Source organism: Crinia signifera, chromosome 3 (genome assembly GCF_055691185.1).
Source record: "Crinia signifera chromosome 3, ASM5569118v1, whole genome shotgun sequence".
In the NCBI taxonomy this organism is placed as follows: Eukaryota; Metazoa; Chordata; class Amphibia; order Anura; family Myobatrachidae; genus Crinia; species Crinia signifera.
Window position 1 is genome coordinate 326,341,401 of NC_139219.1, and position 21,541 is coordinate 326,362,941.

General features: G+C 50.5%; 1 protein-coding gene across 1 annotated transcript in view; it reads left to right on the plus strand.

Moving 5' to 3' along the window:
• EPHX2 (epoxide hydrolase 2) overlaps positions 1-21,541 on the plus strand; it is a 96,575-nt gene that overhangs the window by 1,679 nt on the left and 73,355 nt on the right. The window contains exons 2-4 of the mRNA XM_083178844.1: positions 575-659; positions 2,236-2,395; positions 19,173-19,363. Coding sequence (XP_083034970.1) covers positions 575-659; positions 2,236-2,395; positions 19,173-19,363 — 436 coding nt within the window. The remainder of the gene's footprint in view (positions 1-574; positions 660-2,235; positions 2,396-19,172; positions 19,364-21,541) is intronic.

The following is a 21,541-nucleotide window of genomic DNA, read 5'->3' on the forward strand; positions in this document are numbered from 1 at the left end:
AGTTACATAGAGGTCACAGTGCAGTTGCAGCACATGTTACAGCTCCAGTACGCAGCATTGTTTTTCTAAATCCTCTGAAAAATGTCTTTAACCACTTGCCTGGCGCAACATTTGTGGCCGCACCATGCTGTGCGCTACCTGACCGGCCCCTCGCCAGTGTCTGCCAAGCTGCTGATCACTGTTAACCGGTCAGCATGGCAGGCCCCACCACCTTGGCAGCTGCGCAGAGAACCCTTATGCGTGGCCTGGGAAATGGAAGTCACTATGGCCGTGATGTTCCAAAACAGATGTTCTTGACCTAATTCAATCAAATCACTCCCCCCTATGGGGCAGGCAGAGGCTGGGAGTTATGGTTCCACTGCCGCCTATGGCTGCTTGTCAATAAAACCATATTGCTCACTTCAACTGACTGAGCAAGTTACCACATGACCTGTGTGTGGCCACAGACCGTCCTCTTCCTCATTTATTGCCCTCTGTTGTATTTCTGTGTCGGAGCTCTTATACTGTATGTAAACATTCATTGAGAAGTATCATTGGCATAAAACAAGCTGATGTAACATTGCTTTATTAACAGTGGGTTCTTTGCAAATGCCTTTGTGAGGAGTGGCTCGGATGGACCCTTCGCCCGGGCTGAGAGGGGACAGATTCCGTTCTCTCAGGTAATGTAGGACTCTTGTTATCTGATCACCTGGGATATAAGGGGTATATATACTAAGATGGACGTTCTATTGCCCATAGCAACCAATCAGATTCTACTATTTATTTAGCACCTTCTAGTCCAGTGGTTCTCAACCTAGGCCCGCAGGACCCCCCAACACTGCACGTTTTCCAGGTCACCCGGCAGGTGCACAGGTGCACTTATTATTCACTGACACTTTAAAAAAAATCACAGGTGGAGCTGATTATTTCACCTGTGATTCTGTGAGCAGACCTGGAAAATGTGCACTGTTGGGTTCCTGAGGACCAAGGTTGAGAACCACTGATCTAGAAGATAATAGATAGAGGAGGGTATTCTGGTTGCGAATCGTTCACAGCCCGACCTATGGCACCCAGAGAATAGTGGGATCCCAGGACAGTGGGTGGGGGGGCGGAGAGGGGCATACCATATGAGAACGACCAGCGTTTCATGGGTGTTTCCATGAGAACGCTGGGCATTCTCATGGTAATGAGGCCGTGACATGGGTGTGTGGGGGGGGGCGCGTGTCAGATCACCGGATGTCAGCTGACCACCCATTTCCTCCCGAGGGTGCACACATATGTGTGATTTGCAGTGGCTGACTATGGAACTTAAGGTACGTACACACGGGCAAAAAATCTCTGGCAATATGAGCGAGAAATTGCCAGCGATTGGAGTGTGCACCGGTGACAAATCGCCGGGTGCGCGCTCCTGTTTTGAGCCCCCTAATGGTCGCCGGTCGGAGGAGGATGCTCCCCCGACCAGCGACTTCCGCTGCCCCTTCTCCCGGCAATGTGTCATTTTCATCTGCGACCATCTCTGGTCGCTGATGAAAACGGAGGACACGCCCCTCGTTACCACCCGCAAATGCTGACTACCTGTCGCACACGTTACAGATATATCCTCTTACGCAGTGCGGCTCTGGCGCATGCACAGTACTGCCGCGCTGCGTCCAGCGGGCCCTCTGTGTGCTATAATTACATAGGGATAAATGATCCCTATGCTGCCGCTGTTGACACTCTCCGATTGCTCTGTTCTGTCTCAGACGCAGCCGATGAGCTCAGAGACAAGGATTTCATGGCTTCCAGAGTACATTCTATTGCCAGTTATGCCTGTAGCGGTCGCAGCCATGACCTGTATAATGGTGCGAGCTGTCCAGCAAGTTCTCTGTAGGGTGACTATTTGTCTCAGATCTTCTGGTAACCGATTTATGGGTTGTCCTATTACATGTAGTATTTTACTGCACGGTGAACACAGCCCGGGCTATGCAATTGTGTGGTAAATGACCCATTATCGGGCAATGACACAAGTTCCCGGGTCTCCAGGGCGCGCTTATCGGGGATTCTGAGGCATGTGAAGCAGAGTCCCGGATAAGTGCCGGCTTACGGAGCTCATTGGACAGCCTTCTGTGTTTGGCGTCTGCTTCCCCCCTTCCCCTGCAGTGCCCTGTGTGGTCATCAGGGATGCTGTCACATTTGTATACTGTATACGGGTGTTTCTGTGCAGAGATCTCATGTGCTGTATCCCGACATGAAGTAATGGGACGGTTGTGCTGTCAGTTTGTTACAGAAATGAACAAGGAATGTCGGGTGTTTGCGGAGGAATCTGGGGTCACCCTCCCCGACTCCTTCTCCCTGGAAGAGGCCTTCCACAGCACGTATGAGAGCGGGGGCATCAATAAGCCGTTCCTGAAGGCCGCCCTGGCACTGAGAAAGAACGGTAGGAGGAAATGATTGTGATAATATATATACTGCGCTGAAGCCTGGTATCTTTATTAATGTATAGCTATTAGTAACACATAGCGTTACCTTAATCAGTGGCCATGGACATGCACCAGATCCATTTAATGTATTACATGCCGACCACAAGACAGAGGCCGTTTGCTGCTGATCACTGGTGTAAGTTACGAGTGTAGACATTGAACGATATCAGTAAATTATATCGTTCCGTGAGGTCACTGGGACCCGATATGGCCAAACTGACCTGCATGTTCAGCAGAGGAGAGCGCGAATCGTTAACGATATTGAGTGTACACACCAGACGACTTTAAAACATATCTCTTAGAAGACCCTTTCTGAGCAATATCTTTTGCAATATCCTCCAGTGTGTACGGGGCTTACGTTGTATACTGTACATTACTTACTACCACCGTTGTGCAGCCACCTCTGCTGGTGTAACCCAGGCACATATGTGTCCTCGTACAGCTAGGCTCAATACGCCACACAGCGTAAGATGTCTGGTATGAGTAAGCCGCCAGGTTCTGTGCAACTCTGCTAGCGTTGGGCGCGGTTTAAAAAAAAAAATTGCGTCCTAGTTGCACTGCGATGCGACTAGGATGCACCAGGAGACTCCGCTGATTATCTGACACCTTTATTTATTTATTTGCAGTTTCTTATATAGCGAAGCAGATTCCGTTACAGGTTCTTATATAGCGCAGCAGATTCCGTTACAGTTTCTTATATAGCGCAGCAGATTCCGTTACAGTTTCTTATATAGCGCAGCAGATTCCATTGCGCTTTACAATAGTAGACAGTGATAAAACAAACTGGGTAACAACAGACAGACTCGGAGGTTAGAGGGCCCTGCTGCAAGCTTACAATCTATTAGGTATATAGGAGGGAAACACAAGGACAGGCACCAGTAATAGCATAGCAGTCCCAACAAGTTACAAGTCCAGAAGGGAAGCTATATAATACATAAGTGCCTCAGAGGGTTATGTGTGTGGTATATAAATATGATAGGCTTGCCTGAGGAGGTGAGTTTTCAGGGAACGCTTGACAGTTTGGAGGCTAGTGCAGGGTCTTATTGTGCGTGGAAGGGCATTCCATAGGATGGGAGCAGCCCGATGAAAGTCCTGTAATAGTGACTGAGAGCTAGTGATCCGTGCAGAAGAGAGACGCAAATCTTGTGCAGAGCGTAGTGGCCGAGATGGGAGATATTTTGTGATAAGTACAGAGATATATGCTGGTGCAGTATGGTTAATAGCTTTATATGCAAGTAGAAGTGTTTTATATTGAATACGGTAATATACAGGCAACCAGTGGAGGGACTGGCAGAGCGGATCAGCAGACGATGAGCGTCTTACAAGGAAGATCAGCCTAGCAGCAGCATTTAAAATGGATTGCAGTGGTGAAAGTCTGTTCTTGGGAAGTCCAGTTAGGAGACTATTGCAATAATCAATGCGGGATATAATGAGTGCATGGATAAGAGATTTAGTAGTGGCTTGTGTGAGATACGGCCGTATTTTGGATATGTTTTTTAGATGCATGTAACATGATTTGGAGACAGATTGAATGTGGGGAACAAAGGACAGGTCAGAGTCGAGGATGACCCCTAAGCAACGAGCTTGTGGGGTAGGGTAGATTGTCGAGTTGTCAACAGTGATGGAGATATCAGGATGGTAACTGTTCTTAGTTGGCGGGAATATAAGTAATTCAGTTTTGGAAATATTGAGTTTGAGTTGGCGAGAAGACATCAAAATGAGATGGCAGAGAGACATTCAGAGACTCGGCCCAAAACCACTGGTGACAACTCTGGGGTTGATAGATAGATTTGAGTATCATCCGCATATAAGTGATACTGAAATCCAAAAGAGCTGATTAGTTTGCCAAGCGAGGAGGTATAGATTGAGAAAAGCAGAGGACCTAAGACTGAGCCTTGCGGAACTCCGACTGACAGAGGTAGTGAAGAGGAAGTAGAGTCAGAGAAGCGATCAGATAGGTAAGATGAGAACCAGGAAAGGGCTGTATCATTAAGACCTAGGGAGTGTAGTGTTTGTAAAAGGAGCGTGTGATCCACAGTGTCAAATGCAGCAGAAAGATCTAGAAGAATAAGCAGTGAGTAATGGCCTTTAGACTTAGCTGTTACCAGATCATTCACCACTTTAGTCAGTGCTGTCTCAGTGGAGTGTTGAGAGCGAAAGCCTGACTGAAGCGGGTCTAATAGGGTGTTGGAGTTAAGAAAGTTTGTTAGGCGAGAGTAGACAAGTCTCTCGAGTAGCTTGGAGAGGCATGGGAGCTGAGATATAGGACGATAGCATGGGTTGGTATTGATATACTTGATCCTGACCGCATCCCACTTGTATGTCTGTGTGAGAATGAGTCTGTATACAGAGCACAGAGGAACTTGGCACGGAGAAAAGAATCAGCTGCTGCATCGTATGCAAATTCAGAGACTCAGTGCACACTGGCCGCTATCCAGGCTCTCCCTCCTCCGCCACACCGCTTCCAATCCACAGTGATCTACTACTGTAGGGGCAGCACTGTGCGGACCACTTAGCTGAGGCTCTGTGTGTTCTCTGACTGTATCACATGACATGTGGCGGAGGCACTGCTAGGGTGATCAGAGTAATCACATTGCCTTCATATTGCTGTCCCTGATATTGAAAGTGTGACATACAGATGTAGCCTCCTCTCACGTTAAACAGCAAAAGGAGGCTAGATTTACAATATACATAATGCTATTCTACAGTGCTTTCCAGGAAAACACTGCAACATTCCATTTCTCCCGCAGATACAACCACGGTCACACACAGAATATAGGTATGCTGCATATCATTTTAATCAGCAGGAGCTGCTGGCACGTCTTATTTTGCTATTTAATGGAAAACAGAGGCCTGGCAGGACAGAATCACACGGAGCTTGCACGTTATGTATATATTTCATGATCTTTTCCTATGTATAACCTGTTAGTTGTTATTCTGTTTGACACATGGTTCCTTCATCCTGCATAAGTCTATTATTGAAATCAAAGGTCACAGTCACTACTCTGTCATCACATCTTTTCATCCCGTGACCAAAGGTTTCTGTTAGGGCAGGCTGCTCACCTACAGACAGTATGACATGTGGTATCTGTTTAAAGGGAGCAAAGCGATTTGTATAGACATAGGAATAAATGTGTCCCAAGAGACCAATTCTTGGGGAGCAGCCAGGTGCTGCGGAGGCCCTACACCTTGTAAACCCCCCCCACAGCAGAAGTGTCGGTGGCCCCTGTCGTAGGTGTCCTGGATTTCTGCATCGTACTCTTTTACATTTTATTTACATTTTGAAATGACATTGTCAGTCAGACTTGTAAGCCGGGCCGCGAATCCGCAGTGGTTACCGAAGGACTGCGCGTTCACATGGGTCATAGTGCGCATGCCCGAGCTCTCCCTGCGGTAAAAGCAAGCGTCGGGAAAGTGAAAGGAGTCCGGCGTTTGGGGGTCTCACCTAGCCATTTCATAGGAGCGACCAGGAAAAATGCAGGTGGATCCAGGCATTTTGTGGGAGGACCCCTGACGTCATGCCATTCGCAGCTGTGCACAGGGCGGGATTTCACTTTGTCGGGGAGGCTGCTAACTGATGGCTGCGATCCGAAACGTAGCAGACCAGCGATCAGGTGTGAATTAGGCCCATTGTCCGGATCAGTATATTCTCCGTGATTTCTCTCTGAGCCTGTGAGGCCCGTATTACATACCTACGTGTAGATAAGTGTGAAATAATATTCAGAGAGCGCAAGGATTGCAAATTAATCCTACATTGTGTGTATTTATCGGTAACTGCTCAAAGGTCTCACATTTCACGGCCAGCTGTATCTGGGGAGGGCTGGATTCGGGAATGAGAGGTATATTTACATAAGATTGAGTTTGGTTTTTGGTCAGTTTGTTTCGATCATTTAGTAGGGTCAAAACAAACAGAAAAGCCCACAGCTGTTTTTAACTTGGTATGAGTCTTATCTGGCTATACCGTGTGTGGTTGTTTGTGGTCTACATTAAATGTTGGTTTTACACTATGAAGCGCGCCTCTTTTGTCCTATTTTAACATATATATATATATGGGGAACTATATTTTTTGGAGCTCGGCGATCGGTTTTACTTGATAAATAAAATTAAAATCAGATTTTCAAAAAAATGTCAGAAATTTAAAATGAAAATCTGATTTTAATTTTATTTATCAAGTTAAACCGATCGCCGAGCTCCAAAAAATATAGTTCCCCAAAAATCTCTACTCTGTACAGACGGTTCACCAACGTCTGGCTTTGGACTCGTGCTGACACCCATTTTTATGAGTGGGGAGTGTTTTACAAAGATATATATAGATCTTTTTTAGGTATAATAAAACACCTAAAACTTAACTAGAAATACCAGCATCCTTCTGTATACATATATATATATAAAAAATATCTTGGCGCTGAAACCTTCTCTCTCTCTTGTGTACCTATATATAATCTATATATATGTGTAAGCTGTTTTTGATAAAAGCCCTGAAGGGCTGAAACGTCACTTGTCTTTGGCTACGAGTCGTTTGTTTATTGGAATAAGTCCTGAGTGCCGCTGCTATCGTTTATTTATATATATATATATATATATATATATATATATATATATATATATATATATATATATATATATATATATATATATATATATATATATATATATATATATATATATATATTTACACAAACAGGAATGGGATCCACAGATTTACTAAAAGTAAGTTTTAAAGCCAACCAAAACCCAACTACAAACTTGACCAACAAATAGCCCTGCCCTGTGGTATGCGACCATTGGCGGTGAGATCCTAGCACCCTTGGTCACTGCAAGTGATTGGCTGCTGGGTGGTTAGCCCTTGGAAGCAGTGCAGTGCCCATTGGAGCAGTGTTTTGTTTGGGTATCCTAAAATTACTCCCTGGAATAAGATGCTAATCGGTTTTATTAGAGGTTGGATGAAGACCGTGTCCTACAGTGGTGCTAATGCGTTTCTGCTCGTCTTCATCAGGGAATGTGCACCAGGACTGACCGTCCTGACTGACTGAATCCTCACCAGGACTGACCATTTAGCCACCATAGTGACTTCGCGATCGGTATTTGTTAAGCCGCGCATTAACAAATACTTTGGCCCTTGTGGGTGTTCAAGTGAATTTGACACAGTGCCCATAGTGACGTATCTGGTAGTAAGGACACTTTATATGCCGTGCGGGGGCTGAAGAGAGCCAGGCAACTGTGGATCTGGATGTTGTATGGCTTGAGCAGTCCTCGTGGATCCCTCATCTACCAGTGGCTCTGTGGAGATCTATGAAGATCTCCGGTCACAGGGTCTGTCCTCCTTTGCCATGCCGATTGATGGCACTCCAGTTCTTTTCTGCTTCCAGGTTTCCCTTCTTGAGGACCATCAGCAGAAGGACTGTTTTAGTCACCAAGCTATTAAATATCTCATTAATGTCACCCGAACATCAAGACTAGACCACAAGTATCCTCCTCAGGATTATGGGCCTTATTCTGCTCGGTACGGTGGGACCGTATACGGGCGGATCGGCGCATGCGTAGCTTTCGCAATGCGCAGGTGCGGCGACCTCACACCGCTCACGGACGGGTCTATCCGTGCGAAAAAACCTGTCCGCAAGAGTACGGTCATTGTGGGCGGCATGGGGGCGTTTTTAGGGGAGCGGCCGGAATGAGGAAAACTGGGCGTAAACATGGGCGTACACGGGGGTGTGCACCAAAAATGTACGGTGCTACAACCGCCTCGATCGGCGAACGCACCGTGCATTTTGGGCCAAAAACAGGCGGACGCCAAAGATAGCTCCAGACCCCCCTAGAGATACCGTATGAGAGCGGACGCCTGGGTCTGCTAATTAACGCTGATTACTACTCAAACACATACACCTGAATGTAATAAGCAATGCTGCAGCCTATTAAGTGAAATCCATTATTTCACTACCTGCAAGCCACACACAGCCCTCAAACACCTTGGAAGCTTATCTTTCTACACTTCTCTACATGTAAAGGTTGGTTTCATTTTAGGTAACATTCATTCTAAGACCTGCTTATATATGGCAAGGTAGTTATTTTATAACCATCTACACCCATTCAGAAAGTGTTTTTGTATACTTTAAAAAGCAGGACATTCAATTCACAGAAGTCGACATGTGTCAACTTTTTCACTGTAGCACAAACATACCAGTTTTTTATATGGAAAAAGACACATAAACCACATCTAAGAGCAACAAGGATGTTTTTGGACTCAATTTCTACTAGCACTGTGGCGTACGCTCAGATATACGCAAGATGTCGGTGGGGAAATGGACGAGACCCGTCCGTATACGGTCGCGTACGCTCTGTTGTACGCCAGTTAACGGTGTCTAAGAGGAGACCCGTCCGTATACGGTGGCATACGCTCAAGTGTACGCCACTCCCTATTGTCAGTTTTTTTGATCGTCCGTATGCGACTGTTCTGTGGGCGGACTTACGCTCACCGACCCCGTATGGGAAACGTACGGTGAAACGGACCGTACGTACGTTGCACCGACCTAACCAGAATAAGGCCCTATGAGCCTTCTAAATTGTCAGTTCCAACTATTGACGCATTTGTAGCTACTGTAGTTTACTGTCACTGGACACCCTTTAAACGGCCTGTGGGTAGCAAAACGTTTGTTTTTTTTTCAAGAAATGTGGTGTTTCCTTGTGAAGTGTGCGTACAGCATATGGGCTGAGGAGAAGACTAACGGGCCTTGTCTGTTCAAGAACCTTGATCATCTCCACACCTTCACCAGACAACATCTTCTGGCCGTGACGTCTTCTGCTAATGATCAGGTTGGAAAATAAAAATCCTTCCAGCAGTTTTTCATTATAATATCCACTCTGTGGGAGATGACTCCCCGTAAACCTACCTTCTCTGTATATGTAGTGCTGGGGTCGGGCTGCCAAGGAGTGGAAAGGAAATGAGAGAGTTCTTTACAGTTTACTTCATTTCCCTGGAAATCTCCCTGGCAGCGCCATACTCCTACCCGTGTTGTCAGCAGTAAATAATTCTCTCATTTCTGTCGTTTAATACGTGGGCGTATTTATGCGGGCGAGAGTTTTGAACTTATTTTGATAGCGCGGATACCTGCCATAATTGCGTGTGCCCCCTGCCGCCCTCCCCCGTCACACGCACATAAGAGGGGAAGTTTTCAAATAAAAAGATTCAAATAGGTCACCAGTAATCGTTATTTTCTTGTTTATGGGAATGCGATTTATTATTTGAGTCATTAGTTTTAGTGAATTCAGCAGACAGCAGCCGAATAGCAGAGTGCATATAGTGTGTGCTATTGTATAATTAGGGCCCGGTATATGTGCACCAGCCAGGCAAGCATAACAGGCGTAATATAAAGACACATTGATCTTATATCATTAGGAATATCGCAGCCGGGGATGATTGATCCCAGGTCAGCGGTGCAGGACAGTGCTTCGGGATCTCCCCCACCAGCAATGTAACTGAGGACACATCTGTAGCTGTCTCTGGTTACTGATCCCAGGTGTGCGGTGCAGGACAGTGCTTCGGGATCTCCCCCACCCACCAGCAATGTAACTGAGGGCACATCTGTAGCTGTCTCTGGTTACTGATCCCAGGTCAGCGGTGCAGGACAGTGCTGTGGGATCTCCCCCCACCAGCAATGTAACTGAGGGCACATATGTAGCTGTCTCTGGTTACTGATCCCAGGTCTGCAGTGCAGGACAGTGCTGCAGGATCTCCCCCACCAGCAATGTAACTGAGGGCACATCTGTAGCTGTCTCTGGTTACTGATCCCAGGTCTGCGGTGCAGGACAGTGCTGCGGGATCTCCCCCACCCACCAGCAATGTAACTGAGGACACATCTGTAGCTGTCTCTGGTTACTGATCCCAGGTCTGCGGTGCAGGACAGTGCTGCAGGATCTCCCCAACCAGCAATGTAACTGAGGACACATCTGTAGCTGTCTCTGGTTACTGATCCCAGGTCTGCGGTGCAGGACAGTGCTGCGGGATCTCCCCCCACCAGCAATGTAACTGAGGACACATCTGTAGCTGTCTCTGGTTACTGATCCCAGGTCAGCGGTGCAGGACAGTGCTGCGGGATCTCCCCCCACCTAGCAATGTAACTGAGGGCACATCTGTAGCTGTCTCTGGTTACTGATCCCAGGTCAGCGGTGCAGGACAGTGCTGCGGGATCTCCCCCACCCACCAGCAATGTAACTAAGGACACATCTGTAGCTGTCTCTGGTTACTGATCCCAGGTCAGCGGTGCAGGACAGTGCTGTGGGATCTCCCCCACCAGCAATGTAACTGAGGACACATCTGTAGCTATCTCTGGTTACTGATCCCAGGTCTGCGGTGCAGGACAGTGCTGCAGGATCTCCCCCACTAGCAATGTAACTGAGGGCACATCTGTAGCTGTCTCTGGTTACTGATCCCAGGTCTGCGGTGCAGGACAGTGCTGCGGGATCTCCCCCACCCACCAGCAATGTAACTGAGGACACATCTGTAGCTGTCTCTGGTTACTGATCCCAGGTCTGCGGTGCAGGACAGTGCTGCGGGATCTCCCCCACCCACCAGCAATGTAACTGAGGACACATCTGTAGCTGTCTCTGGTTACTGATCCCAGGTCTGCGGTGCAGGACAGTGCTGCGGGATCTCCCCCACCCACCAGCAATGTAACTGAGGGCACATCTGTAGCTGTCTCTGGTTACTGATCCCAGGTGTGCGGTGCAGGACAGTGCTGCGGGATCTCCTCCCACCAGCAATGTAACTGAGGACACATCTGTAGCTGTCTCTGGTTACTGATCCCAGGTCAGCGGTGCAGGACAGTGCTGCAGGATCTCCCCCCACCAGCAATGTAACTGAGGACACATCTGTAGCTGTCTCTGGTTACTGATCCCAGGTCAGCGGTGCAGGACAGTGCTGCGGGATCTCCCCCCACCAGCAATGTAACTGAGGACACATCTGTAGCTGTCTCTGGTTACTGATCCCAGGTCTGCGGTGCAGGACAGTGCTGCGGGATCTCCCCCCACCAGCAATGTAACTGAGGACACATCTGTAGCTGTCTCTGGTTACTGATCCCAGGTCAGCGGTGCAGGACAGTGCTGCGGGATCTCCCCCCACCTAGCAATGTAACTGAGGACACATCTGTAGCTGTCTCTGGTTACTGATCCCAGGTGTGCGGTGCAGGACAGTGCTGCGGGATCTCCCCCCACCTGCAATGTAACTGAGGACACATCTGTAGCTGTCTCTGGTTACTGATCCCAGGTCTGCGGTGCAGGACAGTGCTGTGGGATCTCCCCCACCAGCAATGTAACTGAGGACACATCTGTAGCTATCTCTGGTTACTGATCCCAGGTCAGCGGTGCAGGACAGTGCTGCGGGATCTCCCCCCACCCAGCAATGTAACTGAGGACACATCTGTAGCTGTCTCTGGTTACTGATCCCAGGTGTGCGGTGCAGGACAGTGCTGCGGGATCTCCCCCACCCACCAGCAATGTAACTGAGGGCACATCTGTAGCTGTCTCTGGTTACTGATCCCAGGTCAGCGGTGCAGGACAGTGCTGCGGGATCTCCCCCCACCCAGCAATGTAACTGAGGACACATCTGTAGCTGTCTCTGGTTACTGATCCCAGGTGTGTGGTGCAGGACAGTGCTGTGGGATCTCCCCCACCAGCAATGTAACTGAGGACACATCTGTAGCTATCTCTGGTTACTGATCCCAGGTCTGCGGTGCAGGACAGTGCTGCAGGATCTCCCCCACTAGCAATGTAACTGAGGGCACATCTGTAGCTGTCTCTGGTTACTGATCCCAGGTCTGCGGTGCAGGACAGTGCTGCGGGATCTCCCCCACCCACCAGCAATGTAACTGAGGGCACATCTGTAGCTGCCTCTGGTTACTGATCCCAGGTGTGCGGTGCAGGACAGTGCTGTGGGATCTCCCCCACCCACCAGCAATGTAACTGAGGACACATCTGTAGCTGTCTCTGGTTACTGATCCCAGGTCTGCGGTGCAGGACAGTGCTGCGGGATCTCCCCCACCCACCAGCAATATAACTGAGGACACATCTGTAGCTGTCTCTGGTTACTGATCCCAGGTCAGCGGTGCAGGACAGTGCTTTGGGATCTCCCCCACCAGCAATGTAACTAAGGGCACATCTGTAGCTGCCTCTGGTTACTGATCCCAGGTCTGCGGTGCAGGACAGTGCTGCGGGATCTCCCCCACCCACCAGCAATGTAACTAAGGGCACATCTGTAGATGTCTCTGGTTACTGATCCCAGGTCAGCGGTGCAGGACAGTGATGCGGGATCTCCCCCGACCCCACCACCAATGTAACTGAGGACACATCTGTAGCTGTCTCTGGTTACTGATCCCAGGTCAGCGGTGCAGGACAGTGTTGCAGGATCTCCCCCACCAGCAATGTAACTGAGGGCACATCTGTAGCTGTCTCTGGTTACTGATCCCAGGTCAGCGGTGCAGGACAGTGCTTTGGGATCTCCCCCACCAGCAATGTAACTGAGGACACATATGTAGCTGTTTCTGGTTACTGATCCCAGGTCTGTGGTGCAGGACAGTAATGCGGTATTTCCCCAAACCGTAGCAAACGTTACAAGGAAACATCTGTTCGTAGGAAGCCAGTGCTGGGTTTATGAAGTAATTATGATTGGTTACAAACAAGAGTATTGCGTATATAGAGGGAGGCCTGGCTAGTTGTGATGTTCTCCCAGGCCTCAGTGTGATCACTGCCTCATTACACAGACCTATATATCCGTGGTGTTCTGTAATTATACGGTAGTGTTAGTGTCTTGCATGTGGACATTTCTGTCTCGCCTCCTGTCCCATGTGCCCGCGCTGTTGTGACGCTCACATACCTTTAACTGTATCCAATCGCCAGCATTACAGATGATGTTTTACCATACCACCCGCCCTCCCTTTGCCCACTACCCTGCTGTATAACAACCCTTCCGTTCCCACTCAGGTGCTATCCACCCATGGTCACTGTACGAATCAGTTATTGTCAACCTTTTCAATTCACGGCACACTGAACATTGCCAGGGCACACCATCAGTACCCCATGGGCACACCATCAGTACCCCATGGGAAAACACACACACACATTGGCCCTCAAGGGGAAAAAAAAGACAAAAAAAGATATTGGCCCCCACAGTAATTAAACACATTGGGGCGAATGCAATTGGCTCAGGTTAGTGCACACCACCCTTCCTCTCTTCTCAAATTCCCTCCATTATTTTAGGTAATTTTAACATTACAGTCGATATTCCCAAAAACCTTCTGCTGATAAACAAGAATCTCATATCCACCCCTGGCGTGGCTTTACCGCGGCCAGCCCCCTACTCTACTCGAATCTCCCTCTCTCCTGTTCTCCTCACCCGTAACCCCAGCTCCCTCTCTCCTGTTCTCCTCACCCATAACCCCAGCTGTCTCTCTCTCCTGTTCTCCTCACCCATAACCCCAGCTGTCTCTCTCCTGTTCTCCTCACCCGTAAGCCCAGCTCCCTCTCTCCTGTTCTCCTCACCCGTAACCCCAGCTCCCTCTCTCCTGTTGTCCTCACCCATAACCCCAGTTGTCTCTCTCCTGTTCTCCTCATCCATAACCCCAGCTCCCTCTCTCCTGTTGTCCTCACCCGTAACCCCAGCTCCCTCTCTCCTGTTGTCCTCACCCGTAACCCCAGCTCCCTCTCTCCTGTTCTCCTCACCCATAACCCCAGCTGTATCTCTCCTGTTCTCCTCACCCATATCCCCAGCTGTATCTCTCCTGTTCTCCTCACCCATATCCCCAGCTGTCTCTCTCCTGTTGTCCTCACCCATAACACCAGCTGTCTCTCTCCTGTTCTCCTCACCCGTAACCCCAGCTGTCTCTCTCCTGTTCTCCTCACCCGTAACCCCAGCTCCCTCTCTCCTGTTCTCCTTACCCATAACCCTAGCTGTCTCTCTCCTGTTCTCCTCACCCATAACCCCAGCTCCCTCTCTCCTGTTCTCCTCACCCATAACCCCAGCTGTCTCTCTCCTGTTCTCCTCACCCATATCCCCAGCTGTCTCTCTCCTGTTCTCCTCACCCATAACCCCAGTTGTCTCTCTCCTGTTCTCCTCACCCATAACCCCAGCTGTCTCTCTCCTGTTCTCCTCACCCGTAACCCCAGCTGTCTCTCTCCTGTTCTCCTCACCTGTAACCCCAGCTGTCTCTCTCCTGTTCTCCTCACCCCGTAACCCCAGCTGTCTCTCTCCTGTTCTCCTCACCCCGTAACCCCAGCTGTCTCTCTCCTGTTTTCCTCACCCATAACCCCAGTTGTCTCTCTCCTGTTCTCCACACCCATAACCCCAGCTGTCTCTCTCCTGTTCTCCTCACCCATATCCCCAGCTGTCTCTCTACTGTTGTCCTCACCCATAACACCAGCTGTCTCTCTCCTGTTCTCCTCACCCGTAACCCCAGCTGTCTCTCTCCTGTTCTCCTCACCCGTAACCCCAGCTGTCTCTCTCCTGTTCTCCTCACCCGTAACCCCAGCTCCCTCTCTCCTGTTCTCCTTACCCATAACCCTAGCTGTCTCTCTCCTGTTCTCCTCAGCCATAACCCCAGCTCCCTCTCTCCTGTTCTCCTCACCCATAACCCCAGCTCCGTCTCTCCTGTTCTCCTTACCCATAACCCTAGCTGTCTCTCTCCTGTTCTCCTCACCCATAACCCCAGCTGTCTCTCTCCTGTTCTCCTCACCCATAACCCCAGCTGTCTCTCTCCTGTTCTCCTCACCCATATCCCCAGCTGTCTCTCTACTGTTGTCCTCACCCATAACACCAGCTGTCTCTCTCCTGTTCTCCTCACCCATAACCCCAGCTCCCTCTCTCCTGTTCTTCTCACCCATAACCCCAGCTGTCTCTCTCCTGTTCTCCTTACCCATAACCCCAGCTGTCTCTCTACTGTTGTCCTCACCCATAACCCCAGCTGTCTCTCTCCTGTTCTCCTCACCCATAAACCCAGCTCCCTCTCTCCTGTTCTCCTCACCCATAACTCCAGCTGTCTCTCTCCTGTTCTCACCCATAACCCCAGCTGTCTCTCTCCTGTTCTCCTCGCCCATAACCCCAGCTGTCTCTCTCCTGTTATCCTCGCCCATAACCCCAGTTGTCTCTCTCCTGTTCTCCTCGCCCATAACCCCAGCTGTCTCTCTCCTGTTCTCCTCGCCCATAACCCCAGCTGTCTCTCTCCTGTTCTCCTCACCCATAACCCCAGCTGTCTCTCTCCTGTTCTCCTCACCCATAACCCCAGCTGTCTCTCTCCTGTTCTCCTCACCCATAACCCCAGCTGTCTCTCTCCTGTTCTCCTCACCCATAACCCCAGCTGTCTCTCTCTCCTGTTTTCCTCACCCATAACTCCAGCTGTCTCTCTCCTGTTGTCCTCAACCATAACCCCAGCTGCCTCTCTCCTGTTGTCCTCACCCATAACCCCAGCTGTCTCTCCTGTTGTCCTCACCCATAACCCCAACTGTCTCTCTCTCCTGTTGTCCTAACCCATAACCCCAGCTGTCTCTCTGCGTCTTCTCCGAGCAGAAAAGTCACCCGCGATCCCCCTTATCGTGTGCTGTCGTTTCGCAAACAATATATTGTATGCGATCCCAGCTAAGCCTGCCCGTTTCGGATGCAATCCAGCCAGTTCTACTTGCAGGCTCCGGTGCAATGCACACAGGACCATGCGTCATATCGGACCTGCTGTCAAATGCATGAGATTAAAAAGTGTCCAAACTGCATGGATATCACCCTAGTGCAGTGGTGGCCAACCTGTGGCTCTTGAGCCTCATGCGGCTCTCCTCCTTGTAAAGTGTGGCTCCTGCTCCCACTGCTGCCCACCGTCCGTCCCAGTCCCCCCTGCTGCCGGTTTCCTGAATCCCTTCTCCTTCTTAGGGGAGGAGAGTGCGCATCGCGCATCTCTCCTACCCCTTACTGTGCATCCTTGTGACTGGGCCGTCTGCCAATCAGAGCTCGCGGGCCAGCAGCCAATCAGGAGCCGGCCAGCGAGCTTTGATTGGTGGACGGCCCAGTCACAGGGAAGTGAGGGGGAAGGAGACGTGCGGTGTGCTGTGCTCTCCTTCCCTCGGTGACATCACGGGACTGCAGGGGGACGCCAGACTGTCCTCTCCCCACCCGGCAGCAGCAGCAACAACGGTGAGTGCTGCTGCTGGGAAATTTGCACTGTGGGGGCATAGCAGTTTGTGGCACTGTGGGGGCATAGCAGTTTGTGGCACTGTGGGGGCATACCAGATTTTTGGCACTGTGGGGGCATACCAGCTTTCTGGCACTGTAGGGGCATACCTGGCACCGTGTGGGGGGCATGTGTATCTGGCACTATTGGGGGGCATATGTATATATGGCACTGCACTATTGGAGGCATATTTGTATCACACCCACCCAAGGGGTCAAAATATACTACGCCCCTTTTTTTGGCACATGCGCCTTCGGCGCGCGCATGATGGCTCTTTAGCTTGACTACCGATATATTTTGGCTCTTTACCTCTGACCAGTTGGCCACCCCTGCCCTAGTGTATGGCCAGCTTGTCTCTTCTTGGATGTCACAACGCTTTATTCAACTTAAAATGTAAAGAAATTGAGCTGATCAACCTGCCCCCTCCCCCACCTAATTTTCCCCAATTTCGTTATCTACTGACGACAATACATCACCTCTTGCTCACACGTGCGCTGTCTTGGTGTAATTCTTTATTCCTCCCTCTCCTCCACACCTCACACTCAGCACCTCTCCATCTACCAAGACTACCAAGACTCTCATCCACTCTCTGGGCGTCTCCAGACTGGACCACTGCAATCTCCTCCGATGTGGCCTCTCTCTTTAATCCGTCCAATGCTGCTGTCCATCTCATCTTCCTCTCGTTACTGCCTCCCAAGATTTTGCACATGCTGCTCCCTTTCTATGGATTTCTCTCCCCAGACCCTTCACTTCTCTACAAAACTCCAAATGGGCTCTCAAGACCCAGTTCTTCACCAAACCAGCCATATGTCATCTGAACCCTCTGCTCCATGCTCACTGTCTACCGCATCTGTGTCACCCCTGTCTGTCTGCCCCTTCCCTTTACAATGTAAGATGTTACGAGCAGGGCCCTCCCTCCTCATGTACTATTCCTTCCCATACTTATTCCATCCTCTACTCCATACTTTCTACAAAGTCACCTTGCCCCAGTTTCTGCCTCTTTGATGCTTATTTCAGTGTCATGTCCGTTGATGCGGAATAGTCTATATTCCATGTACTTGTCCTACATTGTCTTGACCCATAAGTTGCTGGTTTTTTGTTGTTGTCACTTGGTTATGTCCTTTTTTAGTCACTGTGGGTAGGGTTGCCACCTCTCCAGGATTTCCAAGATTCTCCCTGAATGGGTGGCAACCCTCCAAGACGTTTTTGCAGTCTCCCGGATTCTGGGATTCTCCTGGAATCCGGGTGACTTTGAAAGCCTCCGCAGCCTCCCAACTGAGTGTGCACACTGTCAGGGGCATAGGGAGGGTGGTTCCAGCAGAGCGTGAGCTCCGGGTGGCAGAAAGGCCACAGGGCATGCACAGTGCGTCTCCAGCACTTGCAAGTTGCTGCCCCCCCTAAAGCTCCCTCTACCTCCAGAAATATTTAAACTGGGCCGCGGGAGAGCAGAGGACGGAGGAGCACTGTGCAGCTAACAGCTTAGGATGCTGCAGCAGCGCTTCCTCCCAAACTGAGCCTCAGAGGAGAGATAAGCCGGCTGCTACTGTGTATCAATTCTAAGCTGTCAGCTGTGGAAATGGTGAGGCCAGTGTTGAGAGGGGGATTTGTGCGTGTGGACGGTCAGTGTTTGGGGCAGATATGCATGTTAGAGAAGTGATGGGGTGTGGGAGGTTGCTGTTAAGTTGCTGTCACTGGTGACAGGGTGAGGGGAGGATGTACAGTATGAGGTAGTGATTCCCAAACTGTGTGCCTAGTCACCCTGGGGTGCCTCAGGACACTTGCTGGGGTGCCTTGGGTTGGTGGACCAGGATCAATTCATATTATTTATGGTCAATGTACCAGGCAAAACCAGTGGTTGTGGCTGCCAATCATAATATATGTGGACAAACAAAAGCAAATCCTGTCCCTCACCAGATAACTAACATACTGTACAGTATAAACACAATGCACTTCATTTAATATTTTTTTTCTGAATTTCTCAATAAGAAGCATTTGACCTAGGGGTGCCTTGAAAATATTTTGATGCTCTAGGGCGCCGTGATTCAAAAAAGTTTGGGAACCACTGGTATGAGGTATCTCTTTGTAGGAGTTGTCAGTAGGGGAAATGTGTTATTAAATGTAACAATAGGGACTTCAATATGTGTCTGTATTAGAGGCCACGCCCACTTTTCTGAGGAGGTCATGCCTGGTTTACAAAGCCACACCCACTTTTCTGGGAGCGCACGTGCACATGAAGGGGTGGGGGGGATCTCCAGGAATCGAAGATGCCTGAGGTGGCAACCCTACTGTGGACCCGGGGGGGGGGGAATCACCATTGTGAAAGCAGGGATTGTCATCCCCTTGGGAGGCCAAGATAGAACCTCTGGTATTACTACATACAGTAGCTGATAATAGTACATCAATACGAATACAAATTGCCGTATTTTCGGGATAGTAAATGTCAAAAATAAGTGTATTTCTGGATACAAATACACCTATTTTTTTTACAAATTTCCTTTAGTAAATTTCCCCCTTTATGTCTGAAATCATCTTGCAGGGTTTAAGACGTGTGTGCTGACCAATAACTGGGTGGACGACGGCCCCGGCAGACATCACACCGCGGATATACTTTCTTTCCTGAACAGACATTTTGACCTAGTTATTGAGTCCTGTCGCATCGGGATGCGGAAACCGGAGACCCGGATATACGAGTACGCTCTGAGGATGCTGAAAGCTGAACCTATTGAGGTGAGCGACACCATGTCAAAGTCTAGAGTCTAAACCCCTGGGCGCTGAAATAGTTTCTACACCTGCAGCGTTTGCACCTAATGTTACTCCCAGGTAACTTTAAAAACAGTGAATATAGATAGATAGATAGATAGATAGATAGATTCATAGGGCGGCACTCCCAAGTAGCTGAAACAGGTAAAGTAACAAGACGCAGGTGCCCTCCGCTGAACTGGGGACTGTACACCGCTCTGCTCTGGGGACTGTACACCGCTCTGCTCTGCACTGGGGATTGTACACCTCTCTGCTCTGGGGACTGTACACCGCTCTGCACTGGGGACTGTACACCGCTCTTCACTGGGGACTGTACACCGCTCTGCACTGGGGACTGTACACCGCTCTGCACTGGGGACTGTACACCACTCTGCTCTGCACTGGGGATTGTACACCGCTCTGCACTGGGGATTGTACACCGCTCTGCTCTGCACTGGGGATTGTACACCGCTCTGCACTGGGGACTGTACACCGCTCTGTACTAGGGACTACACACCGCTCTACTCTGCCCTGGGGACTGTACACCGCTCTGCACTGGGGACTACACAACGCTCTGCACTCGGGACTGTACACCACTCTGAACTGGGGACTGTACACCGCTCTGCTCTGCACTGGGGATTGTACACAGCTCTGCACTGGGGATTGTACACAGCTCTGCTCTGGGGACTGTACACCGCTCTGCTCTGGGGACTGTACACCGCTCTGCTCTGGGGACTGTACACCACTCTGCACTGGGGACTGTACACCGCTCTGCACTGGGAACTGTACACCGCTCTGCACTGGGGATTGTACACCGCTCTGCTCTGCACTGGGGATTGTACACCGCTCTGCACTGGGGACTGTAAACCGCTCTGTGCTAGGGACTACACACCGCTCTGCTCTGCCCTGGGGACTGTACACCGCTCTGCACTGGGGACTACACACCGCTCTGCACTGGGGACTGTACACCACTCTGCACTGGGGACTGTACACCGCTCTGCTCTGCACTGGTGATTGTACACCGCTCTGCACTGGGGACTATACACCGCTCTGCTCTGGGGACTGTACACCGCTCTGCTCTGGGAACTGTACACCGCTCTGCTCTGGGAACTGTACACCGCTCTGCTCTGCACTGGGGACTGTACATCGCTCTGCACTGGGGACTGTACACCGCTCTGCTCTGGGGACTGTACTCCACTCTGCTCTGGGGACTGTACACCGCTCTGCTCTGGGGACTGTACACTGCTCTGCTCTGGGGACTGTACACCGCTCTGTACTAGGGACTACACACCGCTCTACTCTGCCCTGGGGACTGTACACCGCTCTGCACTGGGGACTACACAACGCTCTGCACTCGGGACTGTACACCACTCTGAACTGGGGACTGTACACCGCTCTGCTCTGCACTGGGGATTGTACACAGCTCTGCTCTGGGGACTGTACACCGCTCTGCTCTGGGGATTGTACACCGCTCTGCTCTGGGGACTGTACACCACTCTGCACTGGGGACTGTACACCGCTCTGCTCTGCACTGGGGACTGTACACCGCTCTGCACTGGGGATTGTACACCGCTCTGCTCTGCACTGGGGATTGTACACCGCTCTGCACTGGGGACTGTAAACCGCTCTGTGCTAGGGACTACACACCGCTCTGCTCTGCCCTGGGGACTGTACACCGCTCTGCACTGGGGACTACACACCGCTCTGCACTGGGAACTGTACACCGCTCTGCTCTGCACTGGGGACTGTACATCGCTCTGCACTGGGGACTGTACACCGCTCTGTTCTGGGGACTGTACTCCACTCTGCTCTGGGGACTGTACACCGCTCTGCTCTGGGGACTGTACACTGCTCTGCTCTGGGGACTGTACACCGCTCTGCTCTGGGTACTGTACACCGCTCTGCTCTGGGGACTGTACTCCACTCTGCTCTGCACTGGGGACTGTAAATCGCTCTGCTCTGGGGACTGTACTCCACTCTGCTCTGCACTGGAGACTGTACACCGCTCTGCTCTGCACTGGGGACTGTACACCGCTCTGCTCTGGGGACTGTACACCGCTCTGCTCTGGGGACTGTACACCGCTCTGCTCTGGGGACTGTATACCGCTTTGCTCTACACTGAGGACTGCTCACCGCTCTGCTCTGCTCTGCACTGGCGACTGTACA